Below are 26,035 nucleotides of genomic sequence, written 5' to 3' on the forward strand. Positions count from 1 at the left end.
ATTGTCTCTAATAATAAATATTTATAATTATTTATCTACTGATATAATATTAACTGTTAACCACATCTGTTTTTATTCTTATTCGTAATTTGATACTTAAAAGTACTTTTTGAAAAATTTGACCAAACATAAATTATTGCTCAAAAGTGCTTTTTAATTTGATTAACCAAACACATATTATTTTCTCCAAAAGTACTTTTTAATTTAAAATATTTTTATTTTTAAAATAAAAAAAATATTTTTCAAAATAAGCTTATTTTTCTTAAACATGCTGCTATTAATCGAAACAGAAAATCACATGAAACATTCAGCTCATAATCGAAGAAGAAGCGGAAACTTGAAGTAGGGGATCAGGTATTTGTTAATTACAACATTACTAACAAAGCTCTGTAGAAGTGCAAAGGAATCTGAAGTTGTCGGCGAGGTTCTTCGGTCCATAGGAGGATTTGTTTCAGTAGAGCCTATGAGCTAAAATTATCAGTTGGGTCGAAGATCCATCCCGTATTTCATGTATCTCAGTTGAAGAAGAAGGTCCAAGATAAGATCCAGACCCTCCTTACTGCGCAGGTGATGGATGAATAGTGAAAGCAAATTTGTAGTGTCGAATGGTCAAAAAGAGGAATCGTGCATAAATTAAGCAAAAGAATACAGATGAGAGCAACTAAATTCACTAACATGTTTACCGTGAAAGGATGTGGTGCAGTGGATGAGACTGCTCTTCCCTTAACCAGATATCTCGAGTTCGAGTCTTGGGTATGGAAAAATCTTTAGTAAGGAGCGCTCCCTCGAATAGGGCCTGAATCCGGATATAGTCGGGCTCTAATGCGGGTACCGGACACCGGGTGGGAAACCAAAAAAAATTCACTAAGATGTTTCATTAATCAAAGTGCATAAATTAAGAAAAAGAAGAAGGGAATAGCAAAATAAGCTCATATTTATGATAATTAATTAACAATATAAACTATGCTAATCTCACAGATCAACCTAAAATTTGTATATAAGGTCCTTGTATGGTTCCTCATCTTCAGAGTAGTGATTGATCTCAGCCTGCAAAACATGAAACCAAGCTCAATCAGAAACACTTTAACTACAATTAAAGCTCAATATACCGACCCTTGTGTCAAAATTTATTTCTATATCAGTATGCCAATTGCTAATTTACACAGAAAAAGAAAAGTTAAAGCGTGTTGCTGCTCTTGTTAAGATAACCCAAATTTTATTGAACATTGGAATGAAACTGGATAGTGAGCATTCATGCCAACCCAAGTATACCGCTAGCTTGAGATTAAGGCGCAATAGTTATTGTCAAAAGTTTGTATACGTTACTCATGAAATGACAATTCATAGTACTATAACAATATATGATTTCATCTACTTTGCTAGCCATTGTTGTTCCTAATGCATTGAGAACCATATGTATTTCCTATTCCTTATATTGTCATTCTTAATATCTTTTGAACCGTAGAACATCCGACTGGTTAACAGGAAATCATACCCTATTAACTGCATATAAGGAAAACGGGGGTGCTAAGATAACTCTAAGGGCTCGTGTGGTAAGACGTATCCCAAACATGCAACGGAAAATGATAAGGGATAAGGGATAATTCCGGAATTAAATTTATAATGAATTTATCCCACATTTGATTAGGATAAAATCGCGATATAACTAATTCCGGTATTAGTTATTCCGGGATTGTAGTATTATTTTTATCCCTATGGGAGGGTGGGATAAGAATCCCGGAATAATTAATCCTGAGATAACTTATTTTCCAACCAAACGACCCCTAAGAGTTTAACCTCTATACACTGATAGTGAAAGAATTTTCACATTATCAGGTCACCTAAAAAATAATTGCAAGTGAATGTCTATGAAAAGTGAAATTAGCATAACTTGTTACAATGCACTGATAGTTTATAATTGCTTTTACACTATCACTGTATAGAGGAATTATACGATGAACTGATGAGCCAATTCATTCTTATTTCATTATACCTGATAAACCTTTTCTGGTGTAACCAGTTCTTCAGCAGAAAGAGGAATTCCATCAAACATATACTGATATACACCTTGTATACTGAAGAAACCATAATTTGAAACGTACCTTGCGAATAGCTTTTATGCAAGCCATGAGGTTTTCACCCATCATATCCTTAAACAATGTATCTTCCTCTAAAGCGCTTAAAGAATCAGTAAGACAATCTGGTAGCCTTCGATAATCCTCTTGATTGACACGACTCTCTCTATCTGTTTCATAGAAAAACACAGGTTGAATGTATGATAACAGAATATAATTCTTTCTTCGACAAGTGATAAAGCATTAGCAAGAAAAATCACTGAGAACCAAAATTAGATTTTACAAACAGCATGCACTTTTGCCTACGTACTATAGAGCTTAACTGCTATACACTACGTAGAAGATTTTTTACATTGTGAGATCACCTAAAAGATAACTACAAATAACCGTCTATAAAAAAAGTCGGTGGCAGGTTGACTTGGTTAAAATGCACTGACAGAGAGAAAATTATTTATATTGTTAGAATAACCCTCATCCTATTTGTTTCTAATCAAACTAAGAAAACTCAACGTCAGGTCCAAGTTTACTATATTTCCTTTTTCATGAAATTGCATATACTTTACCTTTCTTGTTTCTATTCATTTGTTCTGCCTAAAGGTAAGCAAATATAAGGGCAACTGTCCAATACATCGATTGAAAGTAATCTAATGCGTGGGGTCAGGGCGTCAGGCACACGTCACGAATTTGAATCCTGGCTGAGGCAAAAGTCTGGAATTTCAGTAGAGAAGGGTAGATTAGGTGCATGTCACCCATCATCCACCGAGTTTCGACCCTTGCTCCACTGAGGTTTCTCGGTTATCAAAAAATATGTATATTGTGATGAAAGCAGCTCAAAAAATATACCTTTCAGTCTTAACCATAAAACTCAGGGCAAAGAAAGACTTAAAAGCAAATTATCATGCGGTAAAGAGAAAATTGCTAAATAATTGTCTAACTTACCTACTGGTGCAGCAAGGCTCAAATCTTTCCGCAAGCCATCGATCCCAGCAGTAAGTATAGAAGCAAGTCCCAAGTATGGGTTCGCACATGCATCAAATGCAGGACATACAAAATGGCCTACAACATCAGCTCCTGGAAGTCTACAAGTACTAATTTTTGCATAATTGTTTTCTTTCTGCCAACTGACAACTCGTCCATTCCAATCCTTAGAATACAGGCGCTCATAACTGCAAAATAAATGTGACCAAAATAAGGCAAACTTAAACACAAGGATCAAGTCAGGCATAGTACATGAGTTGATGAAAGTTCAATTTTGCACAAATATACTCAAATGAGGTATATATTTTTAGAAAAGGAGACCGAACCAAAAGGGAACGGTTTTCATTCTCTATGCAATAGCTCCAAATGCAGAAACTTGAGATAGATGTTTAATTCGTAGAAAGTTGAGAGAGGGTTTGAGCAGAACAAGGGACTTCAAGGCCAAACAACAATAAAAAGGAGAAAATATGAGAAACAAACTTGGACAGAATTTTCAAAAAGGAAACTTTGTTCATTTTGATATAGCTACTAACCAGTCCAATTAGCTGAAATTAACTTAATACTACTAAAGAGTGCAAATAATGGACATTTCCCTTAGATTTAGTGTTCTCTATTAATTCAACACTTGTTACAAGAATTAATTCGACTTGGCTTTGGAAACCTTTCTGCATAACTTTTTGATGAAAATATAAATTGGAACTACTTCTTCCCTGCTATCATCTACTTAAAGCTCTAAGGGTTTTACCTTCCATCCTTATAATTTAACTTTGAAAAAAAAAATTAATCTTAAAAAGGTGTAGCTTTCCAGAAATAGAAGTTTAATACAACCTTTCTGGAAATAGAAGTATAATACAAAAAATGCCTTGAGTAACCATCTAACTACGTACAAAACTATTTATGAATATTTAAAAAAATAGTTCTCCTATTGTTTTGGTGAATTTAAATGAGTAGTACATTTACTTGGAAGCAAAAAAGGTTTTTCATCTCATTGATTCAAAGCAACTTTGAATTAACATAACAGAAAACCATTACAAAAAAAAAAAAAACAATTAACAAAAGGAAAAAACACCTGTTAAACAAATTATTATTTGAGGTGATGAGATTACAAGTCTTCCATTATGCTAACAATCAAAGAAAAGGAAAAAGGAAGTGATATAGCTGCTATTAGTTATAATTCCCCTCTTTTCGATTAGAGGCATTGGTGCTGCAGCTTTGGTTCAATGAGAATTTTTAAACCAATCACCAAAGTATTTAAAGAAAGCACGACATTAATAATTAAGGTTTAGCACGACTAAATTATATTGGTAGCGTGAAAAAGTATTATTTACACCATCAGTTCATATAAGTTAAATATTAATAAGTACAAAAAAACCTCTAACCTTGTAGGATGTGGTGCAGTAAATGCTAATATGGCAGGAAGATGATCTAACACCCCACTCATGAATGCTTGCCCAATCTTGGAAATCCCATATTGACTTGATCCCTCAGATGCCTTAAAAACGTTAATTCCGTTCTTGGACAAACTTATATGCACATTTGATCCACAGCCCCATTCGTCTAACGAATACCTATACAGAAATGGACAGATGGTCAAAAAACTGAAAGGAACTACGCTCATGCAGTAGAAAGTTCATACATAATGCTTTTCGCGATAAAACCAAAAAAGAAAGCAGAACTAAAAACAGGGTTGTGGTAGCACTTCAAAAGAAGCAAAAGCATATCTGGTTAAACTAGTAGAGAAGAGAACTGCACCTAAAAATATTGTGGAAACATCTGCTACTTACTTTGGCAAAAACGTTGGATGAAATCCATATTTCCTTCCAACTTTTCTGATGACTTCACGTGTATAAATTAATGTATCAGCAGCTCTAAAACAATCTGTATATGGTAGTCCAATTTCAAATTGACCTTTTCCAGCTTCTTTATGTAGCTGCATACATTGAAAGAGACAACATCAAGGGGAGTAATCATCGTTAAATTGAATAGTATTACTCCCTTTGTTCCATTTTATATGGCACTCTTCTCTTTTGAGTCTGTCCGAAAAGAATGACACATTTCTATATTTAGAACTCTTAAACTATTCATTTTTTCCCTTGATGACATGCTCTTATAGCTATAGAAATATCATGGCATGTTTAAGACCACAAGTTCTACGAGTCCTTTTTGAATGAGCCAAAAGTTAGTATTTCTTAGAAAAACTATATACCCAACCAAACAACGCCATATAAATGAAACCGAGAAAGTCTAAGATAAAGTATGTTGGATATATCTTACTTATTCCAGATAAAAGAAAGATATTGTTGCAGAACAGTGAAATGCCATGCTACCATTATATGAGTGAAACTATGAAGCTTATAATTCTTTTTCCTTTTATACTTCTCTTTTGTTTTTATTTTCCCCTGAGATGTTGGATTTAGGCCAGAGGTTCTTGATGATGCTCATGAAGCAATTATCCATGTAAATCATGTCATCAAAGTTATTGTTTTTGATATAGACTATCTTGTTGCGGAAGCCAAATGTATATAGTGTGAATGAGTCACAACTACTATACCAAAAATTATGACAACCACTAAATAATAAACAAGACAATAAGACAACAATAAAAGAACACCAGAAATTACGAGGTTCGGCCAATTTTGCCTACTTCCTCGGACACAATCAATATTTTATTCCACTCCAAAATTACAAGTGAAATAATACTAAAGAGAGAAGATACAAATGCCTTAAGAAGATAAAAAGGCAAATGAGAGGTGTACTTTAAATCCTAAACATTAGGCCTCCTTTTATAGGGTGAAATTCCCATTCAAAATTGTCATCCACCGATGTGGGACTTTTGACAATTTCAACAAATCTCCACCTTGGCAAAATTCCACATCTTCAATTTTCTCTCAATAACAAATTTTGGTTGTGTCTTCATCTTCAATCTTTAGTGTTCAACAATGTTGATCAAATCCAAACAATGTTGAAACTTGACCGCAGTCACCACTTTTGTCAGCATATCAGCAGGGTTCTCCGTAGTATGAATTTTCTTCACCGTGACTCCACCTTCTTCTATGATTTCTCGTACGAAATGATACCGAACATCAATGTGCTTCGTCCTTGCATGATAAACTTGGTTCTTCGCTAATTGAATAGCACTTTGACTATCACAAAAAATTATAATATTTTTTTGTTCAATACCAAGCTCCTTTAGCAACCCCTGAAGCCAAATTGCCTCATTCACAGCCTCTGTAATAGCCATGTACTCTGCCTCTGTTGTAGATAAAGTAGACTTCCAACTAACTGGTGCCTTTGCAAAAGTAAACACATAACCAGTAGTTGACCTTCGTTTGTCCAGATCACCCACAAAATCTGAGTTACAATATCCAACTACAGACCGATTGCCTTCCTGCTCAAAAACTAACCCAACATCTACAGTAAAGTCCGGTTCATACGTTCTGCCACTCCATTCTGTTGTGGTGTATGTCTGACAGTGAAGTGTCGGACGATGCCATCATTTTCACAGACCTTATTGAAATGATCATTTTTGTATTCACCTCCATTGTCTGTGCGAATACACTTTATCCTCCTGCCTGTTTGATTCTCCACCATCGTCTTCCATTTGAGAAAAATTCTCAACACTTCATCTTTCCTCTTCATTGTATACACCCACACTCTTCGGGAAAAATCATCAACAAAGGTTACAAAATAGTGCTTCCCACCCAATGAAGGTGTTTTGGAAGAACCCCAAACATCAGAGTGTATATAATCCAAAATGCCTTTAGTATTATGGATCGCTGTACCAAATTTTAACCCTTGTCTGTTTCCCTTTGACACAATGCTCGCAAAACTCCAAGTTGCAAGTCTTTACGCCTTTTAACAATCCTTGATCAGATAGAGCTTTCAAAGATTTCCCTCCAGCGTGTCCCAAGCGCATGTGCCATAGCCTGGTTGCTTCTGCCTCTTTGTCATCACTGGATGTCACTGTCGCTGTCCCAATAACTGTACTACCACGATAGCGGTACATGTTATTGTTCTTCCGATTGGCCTTCATTACCACTAGTGCACCGGAGCATATTCTCATCACTCCATTTTCTGCAATGATTTTGAACCCTTTTAATTCTAGGGCTCCCACAGAGATGAGATTCTTCTTCAAACCCGGTACATATCGAACATCTGTTAATGTTCTGATCATTCCATCATGGCTTCTTAATCTTATTGAACCAATGTCATATGAGGTAAGAGGGCTGTTATCCGCTGTGTAGATGACTCCATATTCTCCTTCTTGAAAATTCACGAACCAGTCCTTGTTGGGACACATATGATAGCTACAAGCCGAGTCCATCAACCATATGTCTGATGATGTTGATAACTCTGTTGTAACTAATGAGAAGTCTGAATCATCACAATCAGCTACATTTGAATCCATAATGGCCTTTCCATTGTTATGTCTGGCCTTATTCTTCAACTTCGGACAGTCTTTCTTCCAGTGCCCCTTTTCTCGACAAAAGGCACATTCATCTTTGCTGGGTCTAGATCTCGACTTGGATCTTCCCTTCTTAGTCCTCGTTTGATTTTGAGGACGACCCCTCACAATTAGTGCTTCTCCTTCTCCGCCCTTCTGTTTTTCTCCCTTTCTTTGTTCATAGCTGTACAAAGCCGAACAGACTTCTCTGAGAGAAATTTCTTCATTTCCATGGAGTAGAGTAGTTTCAAGGTGCTCGTACTCATTAGGAAGTGACCCCAACTCTATGGCACATTGATCTGACTAGAAATAGTTCTTCAGCATATGAAGGATAATGATAAACATATCTTCATAAATTAACAAAAGTAATTATAACAAACAAACACACACACACACACACACACACATATATATACGCAGGGGCGGATGTATAAGCAAAAATATGGAGCACGTGAACCCGTGGGCTTTCCGTAAAATTAGATATTTTATGTACATATTTTCTAAAATTGGTATAATATTAACTGTTGGCTCCCATGCTCCAAGAAGGTTGGTGCACTTGGTTGAAGTATGAGTTATTTACCAAGAAAGATAGTGATCAATTCTCACTTAATACATTTCTTCCTCCTTTTTTAGTAGTGCACTCATGTACAAGAAATCCTAGATCCGCCTCTGTATATACGTCAAGAAATGCGATAATAAGTAGCAATTTCTGTGTGGAGTAATAGTGTTAGATTATATATTTCTGATCCATACCCTCAAGTCTCAACTAATTTGGGACACACTACCCCCCCCCCTCTCCCCAAACTCCTAGAATTGGGCATCTTAAGCATGGACAACATAACATGGGGTACAATATTGGTAAACCAAGAATAGCTATGGATGGATCTGATTCTAATACTATGTGACGAAAAAGTACTTTGATCTAACTCAACCGCTAAAGCTAATTCATGAGATGAGAATCGCAAAGACCATATAACGAGACAATACTACCTACACAAGGCAGGGGTAAGGTAATGGTAAGGTCTACGTAACAATTACCCTCTCCATACCCCACTTGTGGGATTACACCGGGTATGTTATTATTGTTATATAACGAGACAACACTCATTCCCTCAACCAAATGTAGGACACCCTAATAAAAGGCTATAAGCACAATTCGATTAGCTGAGGGATTAGGAACAAGGAACAGAAAACAAATCTTTTCCTTATTATTTTTAACATTGCATCATCAGAAGTGTCATGCAAATCAAATATTACTTTGAGAAGGAATTGTCATTGAAAACACATGTCATTGTAGTACAACATGTTTCCTGAAGTCCTTGAATTGAGCTCTACTCTTAAATATGAAGTCGAATATTTTCATGTACTATTACATTTGGTTCCTGCTTTCTACCTATAGTTAGCACGTGTCTCACTATACGCCTTTTCAGTGAGAGGAGGAGTAGGAGCTAACTTTAGGGGCAGAATCGGAGCAAAGAAGCTAGTTCTATATGTCTGGTGAAGCTCACGGAAGATTCTCTCAATAGGGCACGCACAAAATACCTCGAGTCCTAAGCTCAACTCAAGCGGAATAAATGGAAATGCATTCTAAAATCTCCTAATTAGCTACAGTACTGTTTGCAGATAACACGAGAAACATCAAATTAGTAAGCAAACATTCAAGGAAATAGAAACTTACATAGTCTACAGTAATATTCAAGGATTGAAGATAACCGAGCATCTCCTCAAGCATAGGGGATGCAGCATCAAATGCTGCTGTATGGCACTTCCTGCACTGATCCGATGATTCAAATTCTTCTTTGTCATTCCTGTGTGATTCAGTTGTACATATTTAGTGTAACGTTCTATAAAGGACAGCTCTAGAAACATATATGACGGAAGACTAGATACAAAAATATTATGGCTCACATACTTTATTACACTCTCTAGAAGGTAAAATTCAACTTCAAAGCCTGCAGTCATGACCTGAAAAATGTAGATACGCGTAAGATCAATAACATTTTCAACTCTTTGCTGGGCAAGATAGTAAACATACCAAACCGAATTCATCTTTTAAAATTTTAGAGATTCTGCGTAAAGCTTCTCTTGGACAATATTCCCATGGTTCACCAGATTTAGTACACATGTTAGCCAAAACCATTTCCTGCTGTTTTGCCCTGGATCAAAAGATGCACATCAAAACTTGTTTGAAAAATTTTCTGTCCTGGAAACAACATGATCAAAGAGCATAGGTATATATGTGAGAGATCACGAATATTCAAACAAACATTATATTCTGAACTCAAAATTTCAAAAGAGCAATGGTTTCAGCTATAATAAATACAGATTGAACCTATCAATTTTAAATCCTGAATCTACCTCTGCAGACAAGTGGAACAACAACAAAAGCAATAGACATCAATGTGAGTATGAATTTAGACAAATCATCCAGAAAATACTTTATAGCTTGATGTTCCATAAATTCTTACATGTCTCCAAGTATATCACATAATAGTAGAATATTCTTATAGACAGGTGTCGAAACAGTACCATGGAATTCTGCATTTGGTTGATAAATCAGGAACAATTGTGAACAGACCCGAACAGGTGAGAGTAGTGTCCTCTACGGGATAATCAGATATTGAACTTATCCCCATACATGCACGAGGTAAGCCTATACCATGCTTTTTCACAAAACTATAGAAGCGCTGCCGTGGAACACCCTGCAAATGATGCGGAAGAAATAAACAAAATCATTATGTTTTCTTTGCCAGAACAGGGAAGCACCGAGCGATGTGCCACATCATGTAGTGAAGGCAATCAAAATGGCTGAAACTATAATGACTAATGAGCTTGTTGTATTTATCCTGAATAATACATCTGATACAATTGCAATTTGGTATTAGAAATAATGTCCAACAGGATTTTCAACATTCAAATTATCATAGCCAACCAAATACTCAAAATAACCAGAAAGCCCTTAAAATCATAGCCAAAGCATCACAATGATGCACCATCACAATGATGCATCAACAGAATGCACCAACAAAATATTAAAAGGAAATCCATTTGAATATTTTTTGCAAGAACTTTTTAAACCATAATTCAAAAATTAACAATGAGAAGTAGATACTAAGCATTGTCATAGCTGGACTCATTAATTGAGTCGGCGTACACCCTTTTCTTAGTGAAAGCAGAATAATACTAGCAAGCTTGTTGAAACACAAAGTGTTCAATGCTTCACAAAATCAAATTCTCAAATTCACAAAATAAAGAACCATCTTTTGTTTTAGCTGATGACAACCTCCTATTTGAGGTAAGATGAAACAGAGAAGTTGAGTAGATATGTTTCTTCAGATTGTTATGGTTACGCAACCTTTCACCTGTTTGTTGATGCTATCATTGAAAATTCTTTAACCATCTTGTATACTATTGAAACGTTTTGTATTTTCTCAAAGAGGACCAAAGATTTAGTATTATAAAGCATATCATTAAATAATTCGTTATCACAAGGCAAAAGCAGTAACTTAAAGACAAATGTAAAGCTTACACGGCATCTATGTTGGCCAGAAGCATCTATCCAAATAATGCGAACAAGGGTAACATCCTTTGATGAGCCATATAACTCTTCATTCTGGAAGTAAGACGATATACAAGGTTCTACATCAGAATCTGTTGAAGAATCCTTTAATGAACCATGTAACTCTTCCTTAATGAAGGGAGACGGTATATGAGGTTCTATATCAGAATCTTTAGAAGAAACATCAAGTTTGTGCAATTTGTAAAACTTCTTTGCATTTTCTGCAAATATATCTTTAACGGCTGCCACAGCTTTTGTAATTGAAAGATCACCCTCAACCATCGCATCATGTAGAACAGAGAATACTACTTCACGTGCTCTCTTTGCACCTGCATTAGAAATCAAGTTTAGGTTATACTCATAACAAGATGGGAAGAAGATGAACTCATTTAACTAGCATGCAAATCAAGCTGGATATTATTCTTCGGCAATAATTTACTTTTCCTTACAGCTTCTGAATGATAACTTACTTGATCAGAGTGAAAATGTGCCTCAAGCAATATTTGCAGCACATTTTCACCGCAGCATGTAGAATTAACTATAGCTTTTAGTTACTCAATAAATAGTTTAATAAATACAAATTCAACTTTCCAATAGGTAAAACAATCCAGTTAGGTAGCATGGGATGGAGTGGACAGAACACTGCTCATAATATGGTTCATGTAAAGACATGAGCAAAATATGGATGTACCTACAGTAGATTTTTGTATGTCATTCATATCTCTATACAAATGAACAACACAATTTAAGGAGCATATATGTGTCTAATATCTGAGGTATAGTCTAATTCTGAAGTATAAATGTGTTGCATACATACTTATAAATTTTTCTAACACTATCACCAATTGTCTCTTTTTTTTTTCTTTGGTTCCCACCCGGTGTCCAGTACATGCATTGGGGCCTGACCAAATCCGGATTCGTGGCGGGAAGTCTCACGTTGGGGGTAAAGCGTTCCCTAACAAAGGCGGCTCCATACCCAGGGCTCGAACCTAAGACCTCTAGTTAAGGATGAAGGAGTACAAACCACTCCACCGCAACCTTGTTAGTCTATCACCAATTGTCTATATTCATTATCTTCCCATAGACAGTGTTCGGTATCCTCTTTCTTCCTTCTACTTCCTATTCTATTGTTTCTCAATTGATTTTAAGAATCTTTATTGTGTAATCTGACTATGCAACCTAAATTGATATTATCCTAATGTGCATAACACATTCAGGATAAGCAAAGACACATGTCGACAATCAAACACCAGAAAAAATATGGACACAGCCAAACATTTATCTTATATTGCCCAAATTCTAACAAAATTGTGTTAGACAAAGTGTGGGAGAAGGACACGACATCCTCTCATAAGTGTTTCTACTTCTTAGCTAGCCAGATTTAGTAGGCATTTCAGACTAGCTGAAGCAAAACTTTAATTTTTTTATCTTGTGAAAGCTAACAGTCACAAATGCTTGTCATGTCATACTTTAAGGATACAAGATAAGAATAATTCTGGCCAAACCTAAATAAAAGGCTTCAGCAAACGCGATGGCATCAGTGCTGAACATAACCTGTTGATATCCAAACATCAGAAAGGGAAAATATTTGCTCTTTAATGAAGTCTGAAAGAGTAGTCAACCTACTAATATGGAAATCTGTAGCCTGAACTGGAAAACAATGTATCTTTAAGTACATGAACAACCTTATTCATCGGAGCAAGTTTCAGGAGTTCGTTCACTGAGGATATCATCCCATGGAAACTAAGTTTAGGAATTGCAAACCCAAAATCAAGATAGACCTATAATAGAAGACAATGGCCATGTTACAGAGACACGAGGCGAAATAATTCATCATTAACAATTGATGTGAAAAAAGTCTCTAATTTGGTTGGTAATTCTACATGTTAATATTTTCAGATAGAGGATTAAATATCTTACTTGAGGATATGCAGAAGCCAGATGTGAAGCTTCCTTTGAGAATGGGTAGGACGCGTGCAAAAGCACTAATCGGCTATTAGTGAATCTCTTATCCTCAAGAAGATTGTGAAGATAAAGGGGATTCGCAAGCATCATATCAAAATCCTTGTCCCCGAAACTGAAATGAAGAAACATAACAATGTTTCTTATAAGGACTGGGAATATACTATAAAAGCAAAAACAAAATGCATATGTCTCTCATTTGGTTTTTTGATTTTGAATAAGAAAATTAACATATAAGAAAGGGCTTAAAGACTGTTAACTTGATCAAATACTGTAAGAAGCTAGAAAGAAATTGAGATCAAGCTATCTATATAAAGCATTATTTTGGTTACCCCATGTGTATCTGCATTGGCAAGTCATAACTTTGAGCGACCTCCAAAGCATGCATAAATATATAATCAATGAAGCTCTTGTTTGAGATTCTGATGGGATTCCCAGCTGGAAAGACAGGAACTATTAGAATCAGCTGCTCAATCATGATGCATTACAACCCGATGTCTTGCAACTCACCGCATAAAACACCACTCAGGCCCTCCTCAGCCTCTTTTTGAGTGACTTCTGTATTAATTGCAAGGCCGCTACAACATGCAACCATGCTTTTAAATGCAACAACATTATCAGCTACTGTGTGAAACGAATAGGAAAAACATACCGAAAGCATAACTTTTTACACATCAAAAGAAACATGTTTTGAACTACTCTGGAATATATTGACTCATAATTCAAAGGATATGACTTCAGCTCCTTAGTGAAAATCTCCATGAATGAATCCAGTGTCCATGTTGTTCCATCTGCAGCCTAGAATAGAACAGAACAGGAGAAAGAGATAATCAGATCTAAACTATAGGGGTACAAAGAGATAACAAAGACAGAGTATTCTTGTGGAAGTGATATCAATAGTTACAACAACCAACCCCAAACAATGCAAGAACTTCAAGCCCCTCCACTTCATCATAGTCGTTAAAAGCAAAAGAGCCATCAGTAATTTAATACCGTAAAAGAATTGGACAATGAACCATGCAGTAGAAATAGTTCTACATGAAGCATGATATTGTCCTATACTACCTCTTTATATATGCCAGCCTACAAATTCAGGTCTTTCCCGGATGGATCGGAGATTCAAGTCGATTATGGCATTACTTTAAAAGAGATTAAAAAAATTTGCTCATAATTTTCACATTAGTTCATTGACATGTTCATTCATTATTCTTTTAGCTCCCATTTTCCTCTCTTCTCAATGTCCTACCAATTTTGTTTGTAATTCATAGGGGAATGCCAAAACTTTGGTACTATTTCATGTCTATCTTTTCTTTATTATCTTAAAAACCTGTAATCCGCAGTATGAAAACTGTAACCTCCACTAGTAGCAATGCCAAGACTATCTTATGATCGCACAAAATGTTTGATAAAATAGCGTCCTCGTGAATGGTCATCTGATCTTAGAACTATTAGTCTACAAGAGAACCTTTTACATTAATCAAATTCTAAGGCAAAGCACGGACAAATACAAGCAAGGAGGGAAGCAACCCTATTGAAAAAGAGCAAAGACCATATAATGTTTTAAATAAGATACATCTATCTTGGCTCATTTTCTATTAATTGAGAGGCACTAAATGGTGAAAGAACAGGTTAAACAACACTAAAATAGTTCTAATTCCAAAGAATAACACATTTCCACACCAACAAATAGTGCTTTTCCACTTTTCAACTGCTGCAATATGATTTAACGTATATACCCTTGTAAAAGTTTTACATTGTCAGTGTAGACTGTCAGTTAAAAAAAGAAGTGTAGGCAACTAGCAGGTTGCTAGTGTATACTTTGTTATAAAACTTTATCTGCAATTGATTTAAGGTGACTTGATAGCTGTCGATGTACAAAAGTTAAACTCAATGCAATAGTATATACTACGAAATGATTTGTACATTACCTTCTGAAGAATTGTTTCAGCTAGATGTTCAACTCGTAGTATTCTACCAACCATTGGCACAACTTTTTTGTGCCATTCAATGTCAACCATTTTATCCAATTCAATTCCATCATCAATAAGTATGGTAGATACTCTTGCAGCCCTGAAGCAAGTAATAGCGCTTTGCTCCAATCCTAAGCTCCGGCGAGTTTCTAGAACAGTATGCAAACCTAAGCTTAAGCTTAAGCTTGGGCCATATAGTTCTGTCAGTTCCCTCAGGCCTCTCTACAAAAAAACAAAGCAGTGCAACATAAAGCAATATAAGTAAGAGGGAAATGACAGAACAACTCATTTCCATTTTTGGAAGAAGTTACGTTGTAAATTTTTGAAAAAAAAAACAAAAAAAAACTGTGCAACAAGAAACGTATAGTTGTAATCTTTTTACCACTGATTTGATTTTCCAGCGAAAAACCACCCTTTGTTTTCAACAACTTTCAAGACTAAAAGCCATTAACCCACATAGAAACCCCTTTTATTTATCCTAATAACCCCTTCTGCTACTATGACCCTAAAACTGCTCTGTTTCCTTACTCAGATATTCCATGGCGATGCCTGAAAATGTTAAGAATGAAAATATTGGAGTCTAAAATTTATTCAACATACCCATTCGCTATACTTGGCTCAGTTAATTGCTAAGTAAAAGAAAGTAAATTGAACTGACAATCAATGAGATGGCCGCAACTCGAAGCCCAAACCAAGTCCCTAGTAATGGAATAAGCAGGCAGATTATCTCTAATTAATCACAAAACCATTAAATTCTACTGACCACTTAGTTTCCTTATTATATTAGAATTTGATGAACTGGTGATCAAACTTGAACGACCTGAATTATATTGTCCCTAGTATTCAGATTATGAGTGTTATCATAAAATTATATTGCGTTAGTGTATATAACTTCGATTTTTTATAACCATTTTTACATGTGCACACATAATTTGAGCTGAAAACAATTAATTCATGCTAGATCCGCCTCAAATTGTAACCTATGTTTAATACATCATAACAATGACGTTATACAGCATGCTCCAAAAGGTTAATTCAAAATTGTTATAAAAGAGCTAACATCTGTGTTGAAAATTAGGATAAGAAATAGACCTTGAAATTGAGGGTATAGGGTGCATTATATAAAGCATCCCCAGTGGCATCAGAAAAGCATTTGAGAAAAGGATAATTGGAATCGAGGGCCACAATGTTATGTGAATGAGCATCCACTATTTCCACACTATCCACTGCTCTTTTCAGCTCTATAAGCTTATCTTTTTTCATCTTCATGATTCTCACCTTCAAAATGTCAATTAGTTCTCTACTAGTGCATGTAGGTAAATTTTTATGGATTTTCACTTATATTCACGATTGTTTTGACTGATTCTCCACGTGCATGCAATTGATTACATTGTTTCTCTTTGTTTGGATAAGCTTGAAAATCGTACTATTAGTATTACATACGAGTGTATTTGGAAAAAAAAATGGTTGTTAGGTCAAATTTTCTCAATATATTCTTAAAAGTTTTTTGTGGTGATGACTACTTCAACTTAAGGAGCTCTGCCTTGCATTATGCAAGGTAATTAGCTAGACGAGGTGTCAAGCACCGAGATAGTAGAGGCAAATCTTAGGATTTTATAGTAAATCCCAAACTTTTATTTCTAGGTAGGTAGGTGGATTATTGTTTATATATATACACACGCCATCAGGGTGGATCTATGACAACTATATAAGTGTACTAATATTTATGTATGTCTATTGCACGAATACGCTACAAGACTTTAAAAAATGGATTACATATTCTAAATTTTTTTGTTATAAATTCTCACAATGCAAAATATGTTTGAACGTGATTTATACAGTTGACCGAGTGGGATTTAACTGCAGTTGCTATATTTGGATAATGTTGGATGAGATATGAGTCTCATTTATACTACGAGTTGTATGTATTATAAGTTTGGATTAGTATAAATATCATGCTAATATATACTAGTTGTTAAAATATTTTTTATTTTGAATTATTATCAAATATTAAATATTTTTCTCTAACTTGCAAGATTTGACGATTAGTTATTAAATATTTTTCTCTATCTTGCGTTCTGTAACTCATTTTAAGTGTAAAAAGGACAATCCACTTTATATGGCATTTTGATCTATCAAACATTTTCCATTGGAGTATTCCAGAGATATACACATGCTACTAGTTTTTTTGGTATGTGCGTTGTGCGTGTACCCAGTCTCTTTGAATACAAAACTTTAAAAGATCATATATTAGTTATTATATTAAAAATATATTTGAGTTAAATATTACTTAAAAGTTAAACAAAAAAGTATAAATTTTTAAAATTAATGATTGTTGATCACATTTAGCTAACTCAATAAAGGTAGAAGTTATGTAAATGTTCTTAATCATGTCTATCTATATACTCAACTAAAAATTTAACCTAATTAATATAAATCACTATCATAAAAGTAGAATACAAAAATTACATTTAGATTAATTTATTCTTTTTCATTTTGGAGTGAGCTTTCTCTTATAAGCATGCATTCAGATTCTACATCCCTATGCATCCGGAAGATGCCTTCTTATGTAAGCAATGTATGACTAAAATTGAATTGCTTACTATTGATTGATTCGAATGGATAGTATGTTAATATTATTTTAGAAGGAATCAAAATATGAAATACATGTTCAAAATCAGAATTAAAATTCTTTCATCAGTTTTCGGTTAATGTTTAGTTTCTATATGTGTCTATAGTCAGTTCTCATTTTATTAAAGGTAAGTCTGGTTTGATTAAAAATATTTAATCGCTTATAATTAATATCTAAAATACTTTTATAAGAAAATAAAATAATTTGTTTAAATAAGAAACTGAGTATTTTAGTTTTTCATTTTTATTGTGAATTTAAATATTTGGATTTAAAATTTTGAAAATGTTGATAAGAGATTTTTAGTATGTACCATGGTGACTTAGATAAAATAATTACACATCTACTATTTGCATCTGAGATAATAAGTCTAACGGTTTAATATAGCACATGTATTTTTAAATTGCTAATTATAAATTAAAGTTATTTTTCACAAGAAATTTGGCAAAGACAATAAGTATAAATTCCTTACTTAACTTTTATGTTACAATTGCCAAAATATTTCAATATGTGTTATATAAGGAGTTTGCTACTCCCTATGTTTCAAATTAGATGAGATACTTTCTTTTTTAGAATGTTCCAAAATAAATGACACATTTTTAAATTTGGAAATAATTCAACTTTAAACTATTCATTTTACCCATTTTACCCTTAATGAGAAGTTTTTATAACCACGCAAATGTCATGGCCCCACAAGCTTTTACCCTTTAAGCTTTTAAGACCACAAGTTTCAAAAATATTTTTTTCTTAAACTCCGTGCCGACTAAACTACCCCATCTAAATTAAAACGGAGGGAGTACTTATTAGCACATTACGGTTATATATGAGATGAATATTTCTTATAACATCAGAACTCTAAGTTGTGATTGAAAATTCTTTGTGATTATTTGTTGTTGTCTAGTTGTTTTGGAGTTGTAGGAGGTTCACTTAACTTGGGAACGTACAGCTCTCAATCAATTTTATTTTTATTTCTTGTATATAATGTTTACTTGGTAATAAAATATCTGTAATACAAAAAATAAAATAAATATACATAATCGTCCTAGAATAATTATAATATTTTCAAAATAATTGTCAATCTTATTAGGGATATATAATAAATACTATTCGATCCATTCCTATTCAAATTAAATCCGCCTATCAAAAAGTTTATAGTGTCTCACGGACAAGAAAAAATTTAACAACTAAACTTTTAGTATCTCAAAATCCTAAATATTAACAAAATTATTAAATAACTATTTTTTCTAGTAAGAATTAGGCAAAATCTTATTAATTACAAAAAAATCTCCTAAACTTAAAAAGATAAAAGGTAATTTTTAATAATGCAAAATATAAATGCAGTTGAAAGACAAACTTTCCTAGTTTAGGCAAAATTGTATTAACTACAAAAAGTAGTCTCCTAAACCTAATTAGAAGGAGAATGGAGAAATTTAGTACTCCAAAGTATAAATAGAATTAGAAAGGCAAACTTTCCTAGCGTGTAGTGAGCGTTTACGCAAAATTTTATTAACAATAAATGACTATTCCTAAATTGTAGAAAAATTAATTAAAAAATTATACCTAAATATTAATGAAATACTCAAATTACTATATTGTCCAATATGAACTACATGTTTTAAAGGGTAAAAAAAAGGCAAACGACATTTCGCTAAGGAATTTCGTATTTTTAATATAGTATATAGATATAGATAGATATCGCTAACTACACACAACACACCCTCTAACGAAATTGGCATTTAGGGTGTGTTTGGTACGAAAGTAAATATTTTGTGAAATTATTTTTCCAATTTTTCTATATCTGGTTGGCTTAAATGTTTAAAAAATATTTTTCTCATGGACTCATTTTTCCTCTAATTGGAAGAAAATATTTTCCTTATCAAAATGAGAAAAAATATTTTTCAAAAGTCTTTTTTAATATTTCCTACCATATTTCCGACCCCCAACCACCCATCCGCACGCCCATCCAACATTTTAAAGAAAATATTTTCTTTCGTACCAAACATACTTTAGTAATTGATATATAATATACGTATAATTCATATATATAATATATGAATATTTGTGGAAGAAATGCTATAAATATCAATCTTGCCACTCGGAGACCTAAGTCTTCGCAAGGTGCCAGTGGTAAAGAGTCAGGGTTTCCTCTCATGTAGCGCGACTTCGAATCCAAATTGATACACCTTTTAAAACATTTTTAATATGCTGCATTTTCAGTGGATCCTTCTCCAAATAAATGTTAGTTTTTAACGGGGAGAACACCGTGTGTACATACTCTAATAAAAATAATAGCAGATCACCTGTTATTCTCCCCCTTTTCTCTTTTTTCTTCTTTCATGAAAATAAAAATAGCCTCAACTAAAATAATTATGATGCAATTGCTACCAATGAAGCTCAATATTTTGTTTTTGATAAAATAAAAAAATTAATAAAGCAGGAGTAATTGATGAAAATATTTTATTTTCATCAAATCCGTATGCCATATGAAAAGGACGATAACCATTAGTGGTTTTGCTTCAGTACCTACTGCTGAAGATGGTTTGAGGGCATTGGAATACCCGAGGCATGCGTGATAGATTAAAAACAAGTGATAAAGAAATCCACAAAATTTCAAATTTCTCTTTCCAAGCGAACTAGGATTTAGAATTTCTCCCATAATCTTGCTATGAGATTGTAGAACTTCATAATGGGGAAAAACATGGCGAGGGAGAGTACTTCTACACACTGTGAGTTTCCTGGCCGACTTGTGCTATGTTCATCGGCATATCAATGAACATTAGGATTTGGGCAGCAAATATGCTGAGAAGTGTTATTAGTACTTGTTGTGGTGTTGAGGATAATCCATGCTCTCTCAGAAATGTTACTAGATATATAATAATAACACTCCCTGTGATCATCAACTGTCACGACCCAACTTTCACCGGAGCAGCGATATCGCCTAACACTACCCAGGGCCGGCTCTAACGTGATGAGGGGTAAGGCATGTGCCTTAGGCCCCCAAATTTGGAGGGCCCCATTTTTAAAAAAAGAATAGGTTTATAGGTATTTAAAAAATAATATTTAGTACTTTTCAATGCAAAATTAGAGTTTTTAATATAAAAGAAAATAAAGCTCTTTAGATATGTAAATAAAGTAGTAATTTGACATATTTAAAAATAGATAGATGAATAGTTTTCGCAACGTTTCAGTTTTACTCCTTCATTAGATAATGTATACAAAAACTCACTCTTCCTTTTTTAATATGTCTAAGTCAATCTTTCTTTTCTCCAATCTCTTTATATTTCAGAAACCCCTATATATTTTCTGTCTTTTCTTTAATATTTTTACTCACCTTCTTTCTCCAATATTTCATTACTCACTTTCTTTCTACAAAATTTCATTAGCTCCACTGTTCAACAATACTTTTAAGCTTCCAATAATTCTATACTTCTATTGCTCTATAAAATATTATCTAATATCAACAATATCTCAAAAAAATTAAATGAGCTGGCTATATTATCAATTGAATAAAGATAATTAGAGAAATTCGATTATAAAAAAGATTATTAACAACTTTGTATTTCAAAAAGTTAGAAGAATATATTTCAAACAAAACGTATGTTATAACTATCTTTTAAAAATTTAGGCCCCATATTAAACTTTGGCCTAAGGCCTCACATATCCTTGAGCCGCCCCTGACACTACCTACTAAGCAAGCAAACAGTCACATAATAACTATGAATTTGAATGAACATGGGTTAATAACTCAACAGTGAAAAATATCATGAAATATCTTATGAAAACAACTAGAATACTGCTACAACCACCCCAAAGATCTGGTATCAACGAGTACATGAGCACTACTGGATATCAAAATACAAGCCAAATCCTCTGATACAACTGTTTGAATAGTAGAACAATATTAATGAAAATAATGAAAGAGAACTTCAAGGTTTGCGGACGGTATAACAGCTACCCCGTAGTCTCCCAAAAAGTTGGTAGCAACAAAACTCTAGAGATCACCTCGTCCGGAAGTACCTGGATCTGCACACGAAGTGCAGAGTATAAAATTAGTACAATCGATCATATGTACTCTATAAGTAATAAAATTAACCTTGGGCTGAAAGCAGTGACGAGCTCAAAAACAACAATCAGAGACTAATATCAATATCCAGTAACAATTTAGAATATAAGAAAATAGTCGAAGCAGGTAACTCGGCGATATTATGTCCAGCTTGTTCACATTTCAAGAATTTAGGCATGCTTTCCAAGTATAACAGTTTAAGCCCAACACATAAAAAATATTTTATTTACCAGCTAGCATGAGGAAGGTACATCTTTATACCTACATGTCAAATATACATATCAAATCAATAATATCATAGTGGATCCATCACGAATAAACACACTTAGTACTGTACGGGTACCAGGCATAACTGCCCATCATCAAGTACGTATATAAAACACTATGCATGAGCTCACTATTGGGATGTCAGATCCCGGAGAGGTGGAACCTACCCAACGCTAAACATAATCATATATCCCAATAGTAAGGCTTGGTGCACGCGTTACCCCAAATCAATAACACTTATCTCAAGATGAGTCTGGCGTATGCGTCACCTCAAAATTAATACCAAATTGCCTCTATGGCCCAAGCTCAATCATCAACTGGTCAAGTCTCTATCAACCACATCTCACAGTATTCAATTCAGTAATGTTATACATATGAGGCATCAACAACATGTGAGGAATCAAATAAGAATATACCAAGACAGAGATGTCATACACAAATATAGCATCATGACTGAGAGTATGTGTACAATTAAGGCAAATAGCTCAGAAACGGCAAGAATAGACCTATCAAGTCTCAACAAGTAGCACATAGCCTAAACATAGTTTCTAACATGATTCATAGCTCAAATGATCCTACAAGGAGAGAAGACACGAATATAATGAGGCATAATAGCAAAATAAATTTCATAATAGTCTAAAAGCCACCTCAAATCATGAACACTTCGGTGCATGCACACACGCCCATCACCTAGCTCGTACCTCACCCCAATACCTTTCATATAACGTAGTTCCCAAGGCTAAATATCCTCAAATCCAAGTTTAAATATGTTACTTACCTCAAAGTGTGTAAATCAATACTCCAAAAAGCCCTTGCCACGTGAATCGGTCTCCGAGCGACTTAAATCTAGCCAAAAGTAACTTAATATCATCAATAATAGCCATAAGAAACAATTCCAAAAAATAAAGCCAAAGTCTTGAATCAGATATGCAAAGTCAACCTCGGGCTCGCACCCCAAAAACCGACAAAATTTACAAATTCTGAACACCCATTCAATTATGAGTCTAACTATACTAATTTCATCTAATTCTATCCACAAATCGACCCTCAAATCACCAAACCTAACTCTCCAATAACATAGCCTAAAATCCCAAATTTCACTTCAAATTCACATAAACTTGGTGTAATAATCAATGGGTAATCAATATCTAATATTAAAAGTGATTAAACTTCACTTACCTCTTCAATTGTGGCAAAAAGTCTTCCAAAAATCGCCCTTAGCCGAGCTCCATAAATCCAAAATGAGAAAAACGACAAAACCCTCATTTTTATGCTCTGCCCAACGATTCCCGCATCTCCGGTCCATTTGGTCGCACCTATGGCGCCTCTTTTGCGGTCAAAATTCCACTTCTATGGAAACCACTTAAGTCCCGACCATACGCACCTGCAGTCCCATTTTTGAACCTACGGGACCGCTTCTGCGATCCACTCTCTGCATCTGCATATTCCTAGGCCTCTGTCACGCTCGCTTCTGCACTCTATCTTTCGCGTCTGCGGGCTCGTAGATTCGGCAACTACCTCGCATCTGCGCTCCTCCCCAAGTCCAGCCTAGCCCGCTGCTATGACCACTTTTCCACATCTGCGAACTCGCATCTGGGGATACCCGTCCATATCTACGGACTCAGCCTAGCCCAGCCTTATCGGCACCTGCGCTCAACAGTCTGCCTCTACTGTGTTGTACCTGCGGCTAATCCCTCGCAGGTGTGATTGCACCAGAACTCCCAAGATTCAGCAATCCTACAAAGACCAAAAATCATCCGCCAACTATTGAATCACATCCCAAGCCCCCGGGACCCCATCCAAACATACCACCAAGTCTTAAAATATAATACGAACTTACCCGAAGCTTCAAATCACATAAAATTACACCAAACCCATAAATCGCATATCAATTCAAGCCTAATAAAACTAATGATCTTCCAGCTTCTAAAACTCGTGCTGAACCACATCAAATCAATTCCGAATGACCTCAAATTTTGCATGCAAGTCCCAAATGACACAATGGACCTATTCCAACTCTCGGAACCAAAATTTGAATACGACATCAATAAAGTTAACTCTCGGTCAAATCTCTCAACCTTCCAAACCTTCAACTTTCAAACTTTCGCCAAAATACACCAAATAAACCTACGGACTTCCAAATCCACATTCAGACATACGCCTAAGTTTAAAATCACAATACGAACTATAGGAACCATCAAACACCTTTCCAGAGTTGTCTATACTAAATTCAAACTCCAGTCAAATCTTTTAACTTAGGCTTTTAACCTTGGGACTAAGTGTCCCAATTTATTTTGAAACTTCTCCAAAACTAATCCAACCAGCCCGACAAGTCATATAACCACAAATGAACATAGAAGAGAAATAAATAGGGGAACGGGGCTTTAATATATAAAATGACTAGCCGGGTCATTATATTTTCCCCCTCTTAAACAAACGTACATCCTCGAATGAGTCTAGAATCATACCTGGAGTCTCAAACAGGTGTGTATATTTGGTGCGGATTTCTTGCTTGGTCTCCCAAGTAGCCTCCTCGATTGTCTGACCTCTCCAATGCACCTTCACTGATGCCATTCTATGACCTCAACTTCCGAACTTACCTATCCAAAATGACCACTGACTCTACTTCATAAGTCAAATCTCCATCTAGATGCACCGTGATGAAGTACAAAATATGTGACGGATCACCATAATACTTTTAGATCAGCAAAACATGAAACACTGGGTGAACACTATTACACCCCATATTTTTATACGTAAAAGTACGTCATAAGAAAACTGATATAAGACCAAAAATGAGATTATCTTTGAAAGTATATAAAGTAAGTTAATCATGTTATCTTAGAATTTACAAATATTTAAGATCATGAATAACAAGTACCAAGAGGGTTGGAAGGTTCAGAAGCTAAAAGAATTGAAGGAAATACGCTTCGTCAAAAGTCGACAAGTTGGGAATATTATAACATATACCTTTGGGATGAGACTATGGTGCTTCACATTATAAGAGAGTTATGTTATGAGTTATTTTAGTCGTATGATAGTCATGTGTTAAGTTTGAAGTCAAGTGAGTTGTGGAACAAAAGTCGATGAAAATCATCACAAGCTACTTTCATAAGTTTTATTGAAATTTGGGTCTAATGTCACTGAGATTTTCTCCTAATATACTTATATGAGTCTATGAGTCTAGTTTCTAACTCATTAAATCGTTTGTCAATATGACATCGAAGTAGAGAGAGATATATACGTTTTTGCTAGACTGTGCAGACTACATAAGTGACAAGTAGGTGTGTCACCTACTTGCTTAAATGAAAGGACTAAATATGTCCAAAATGGGGCTAGTTCGGATCAGAAAAAGAGCTTTTTAAGGGATTATTTCCTTCATATATTACACTCATTATCGAGCAAAACAATCAGAGATAATCCCCTGCAAACTTATCCCAAAATTTTAACACAAAACCCTAAATGAAATTTTCTTCTTTTCAAGTTCTAGTTGGAGGAAAACCTAAAAGTTGAAGAACCAATATAGAAGTTGAGATATTCACCAAATAAGGTGAGTATAAAGCTCTCTTTCATCCATTTTTTTCTGCAGTAAACGTATAATTTTTTTTTCTATAATTATAACAACTTACAGGACGGTGATCAAAAGCCATGAGTTCGAGTTATTTAACTTGTAGTGGACTGTTTTGCGAGCTATTTCGTGTTGTTATTGGGTTGTGTGTTTTGTTACAATTTTATGGAGTTTTGGAGGAGAAAGGGTGTGGTGAAACACCACATTTGAACAGGCATCAACAAACTTCAGCAACTCTTCAAGTCAAATTTCAATTCGTTAACCATCCAAAATCCACCCGAGGCCCTCGGGACCTCAACCTGCTACACCCTATGTTTTCATACATAAGAGTATGTCATAAGTCAATTGATGTAAGTTCAGAAATGAGATCATCTTTGAAAGTATATAAAGTATGTTAATCATGTTACTGTGGAGGTTAAAAATATTTAAGATCATGAATAACAAATACCAAGATGGTTGGAAGGCTTAGAAGCTAAATGAATTGAAGAAAATAAGTTTCGTCGAAAGTCGACAAGTTGGG

At 34.6% G+C, this 26,035-nt stretch overlaps 1 protein-coding gene across 4 annotated transcripts; it reads right to left on the reverse strand.

Annotated features, from left to right (window-relative positions):
- Positions 1–337: 337 nt before the first annotated feature.
- On the reverse strand, positions 338–16,423 carry LOC104091482 (protein fluG-like). 4 transcript variants are annotated; one of them, XR_011414393.1, is made up of 19 exons: positions 16,081–16,423; positions 14,947–15,210; positions 13,751–13,816; positions 13,529–13,643; positions 13,351–13,456; positions 12,977–13,133; positions 12,742–12,837; positions 12,562–12,610; positions 11,027–11,385; positions 10,027–10,199; positions 9,533–9,653; positions 9,410–9,462; positions 9,176–9,305; positions 4,838–4,983; positions 4,433–4,621; positions 3,015–3,241; positions 2,103–2,245; positions 684–1,047; positions 338–559 (listed from the first exon to the last, which is right to left on the reverse strand). XR_011414393.1 is itself a non-coding variant. In XM_070196323.1 (19 exons), exons 1-18 carry the CDS (start codon positions 16,255–16,257, stop codon positions 985–987), a joined length of 2,634 nt encoding a protein of 877 aa, XP_070052424.1. In that variant the 5' UTR covers positions 16,258–16,423; the 3' UTR covers positions 338–819. The 4 variants fall into 4 exon arrangements, 3 of the variants coding, with proteins under 3 accessions (XP_070052424.1, XP_070052426.1, XP_070052425.1); XM_070196323.1 differs by having other exon boundaries at positions 338–819; positions 985–1,047; XM_070196325.1 differs by lacking the exon at positions 16,081–16,423 and adding an exon at positions 15,589–16,017 and having other exon boundaries at positions 338–1,047.
- Between the last annotated feature and the right edge of the window lie 9,612 nt (positions 16,424–26,035).

This window comes from Nicotiana tomentosiformis, chromosome 2 (genome assembly GCF_000390325.3).
Source record: "Nicotiana tomentosiformis chromosome 2, ASM39032v3, whole genome shotgun sequence".
Lineage (NCBI taxonomy): Eukaryota > Viridiplantae > Streptophyta > Magnoliopsida > Solanales > Solanaceae > Nicotiana > Nicotiana tomentosiformis.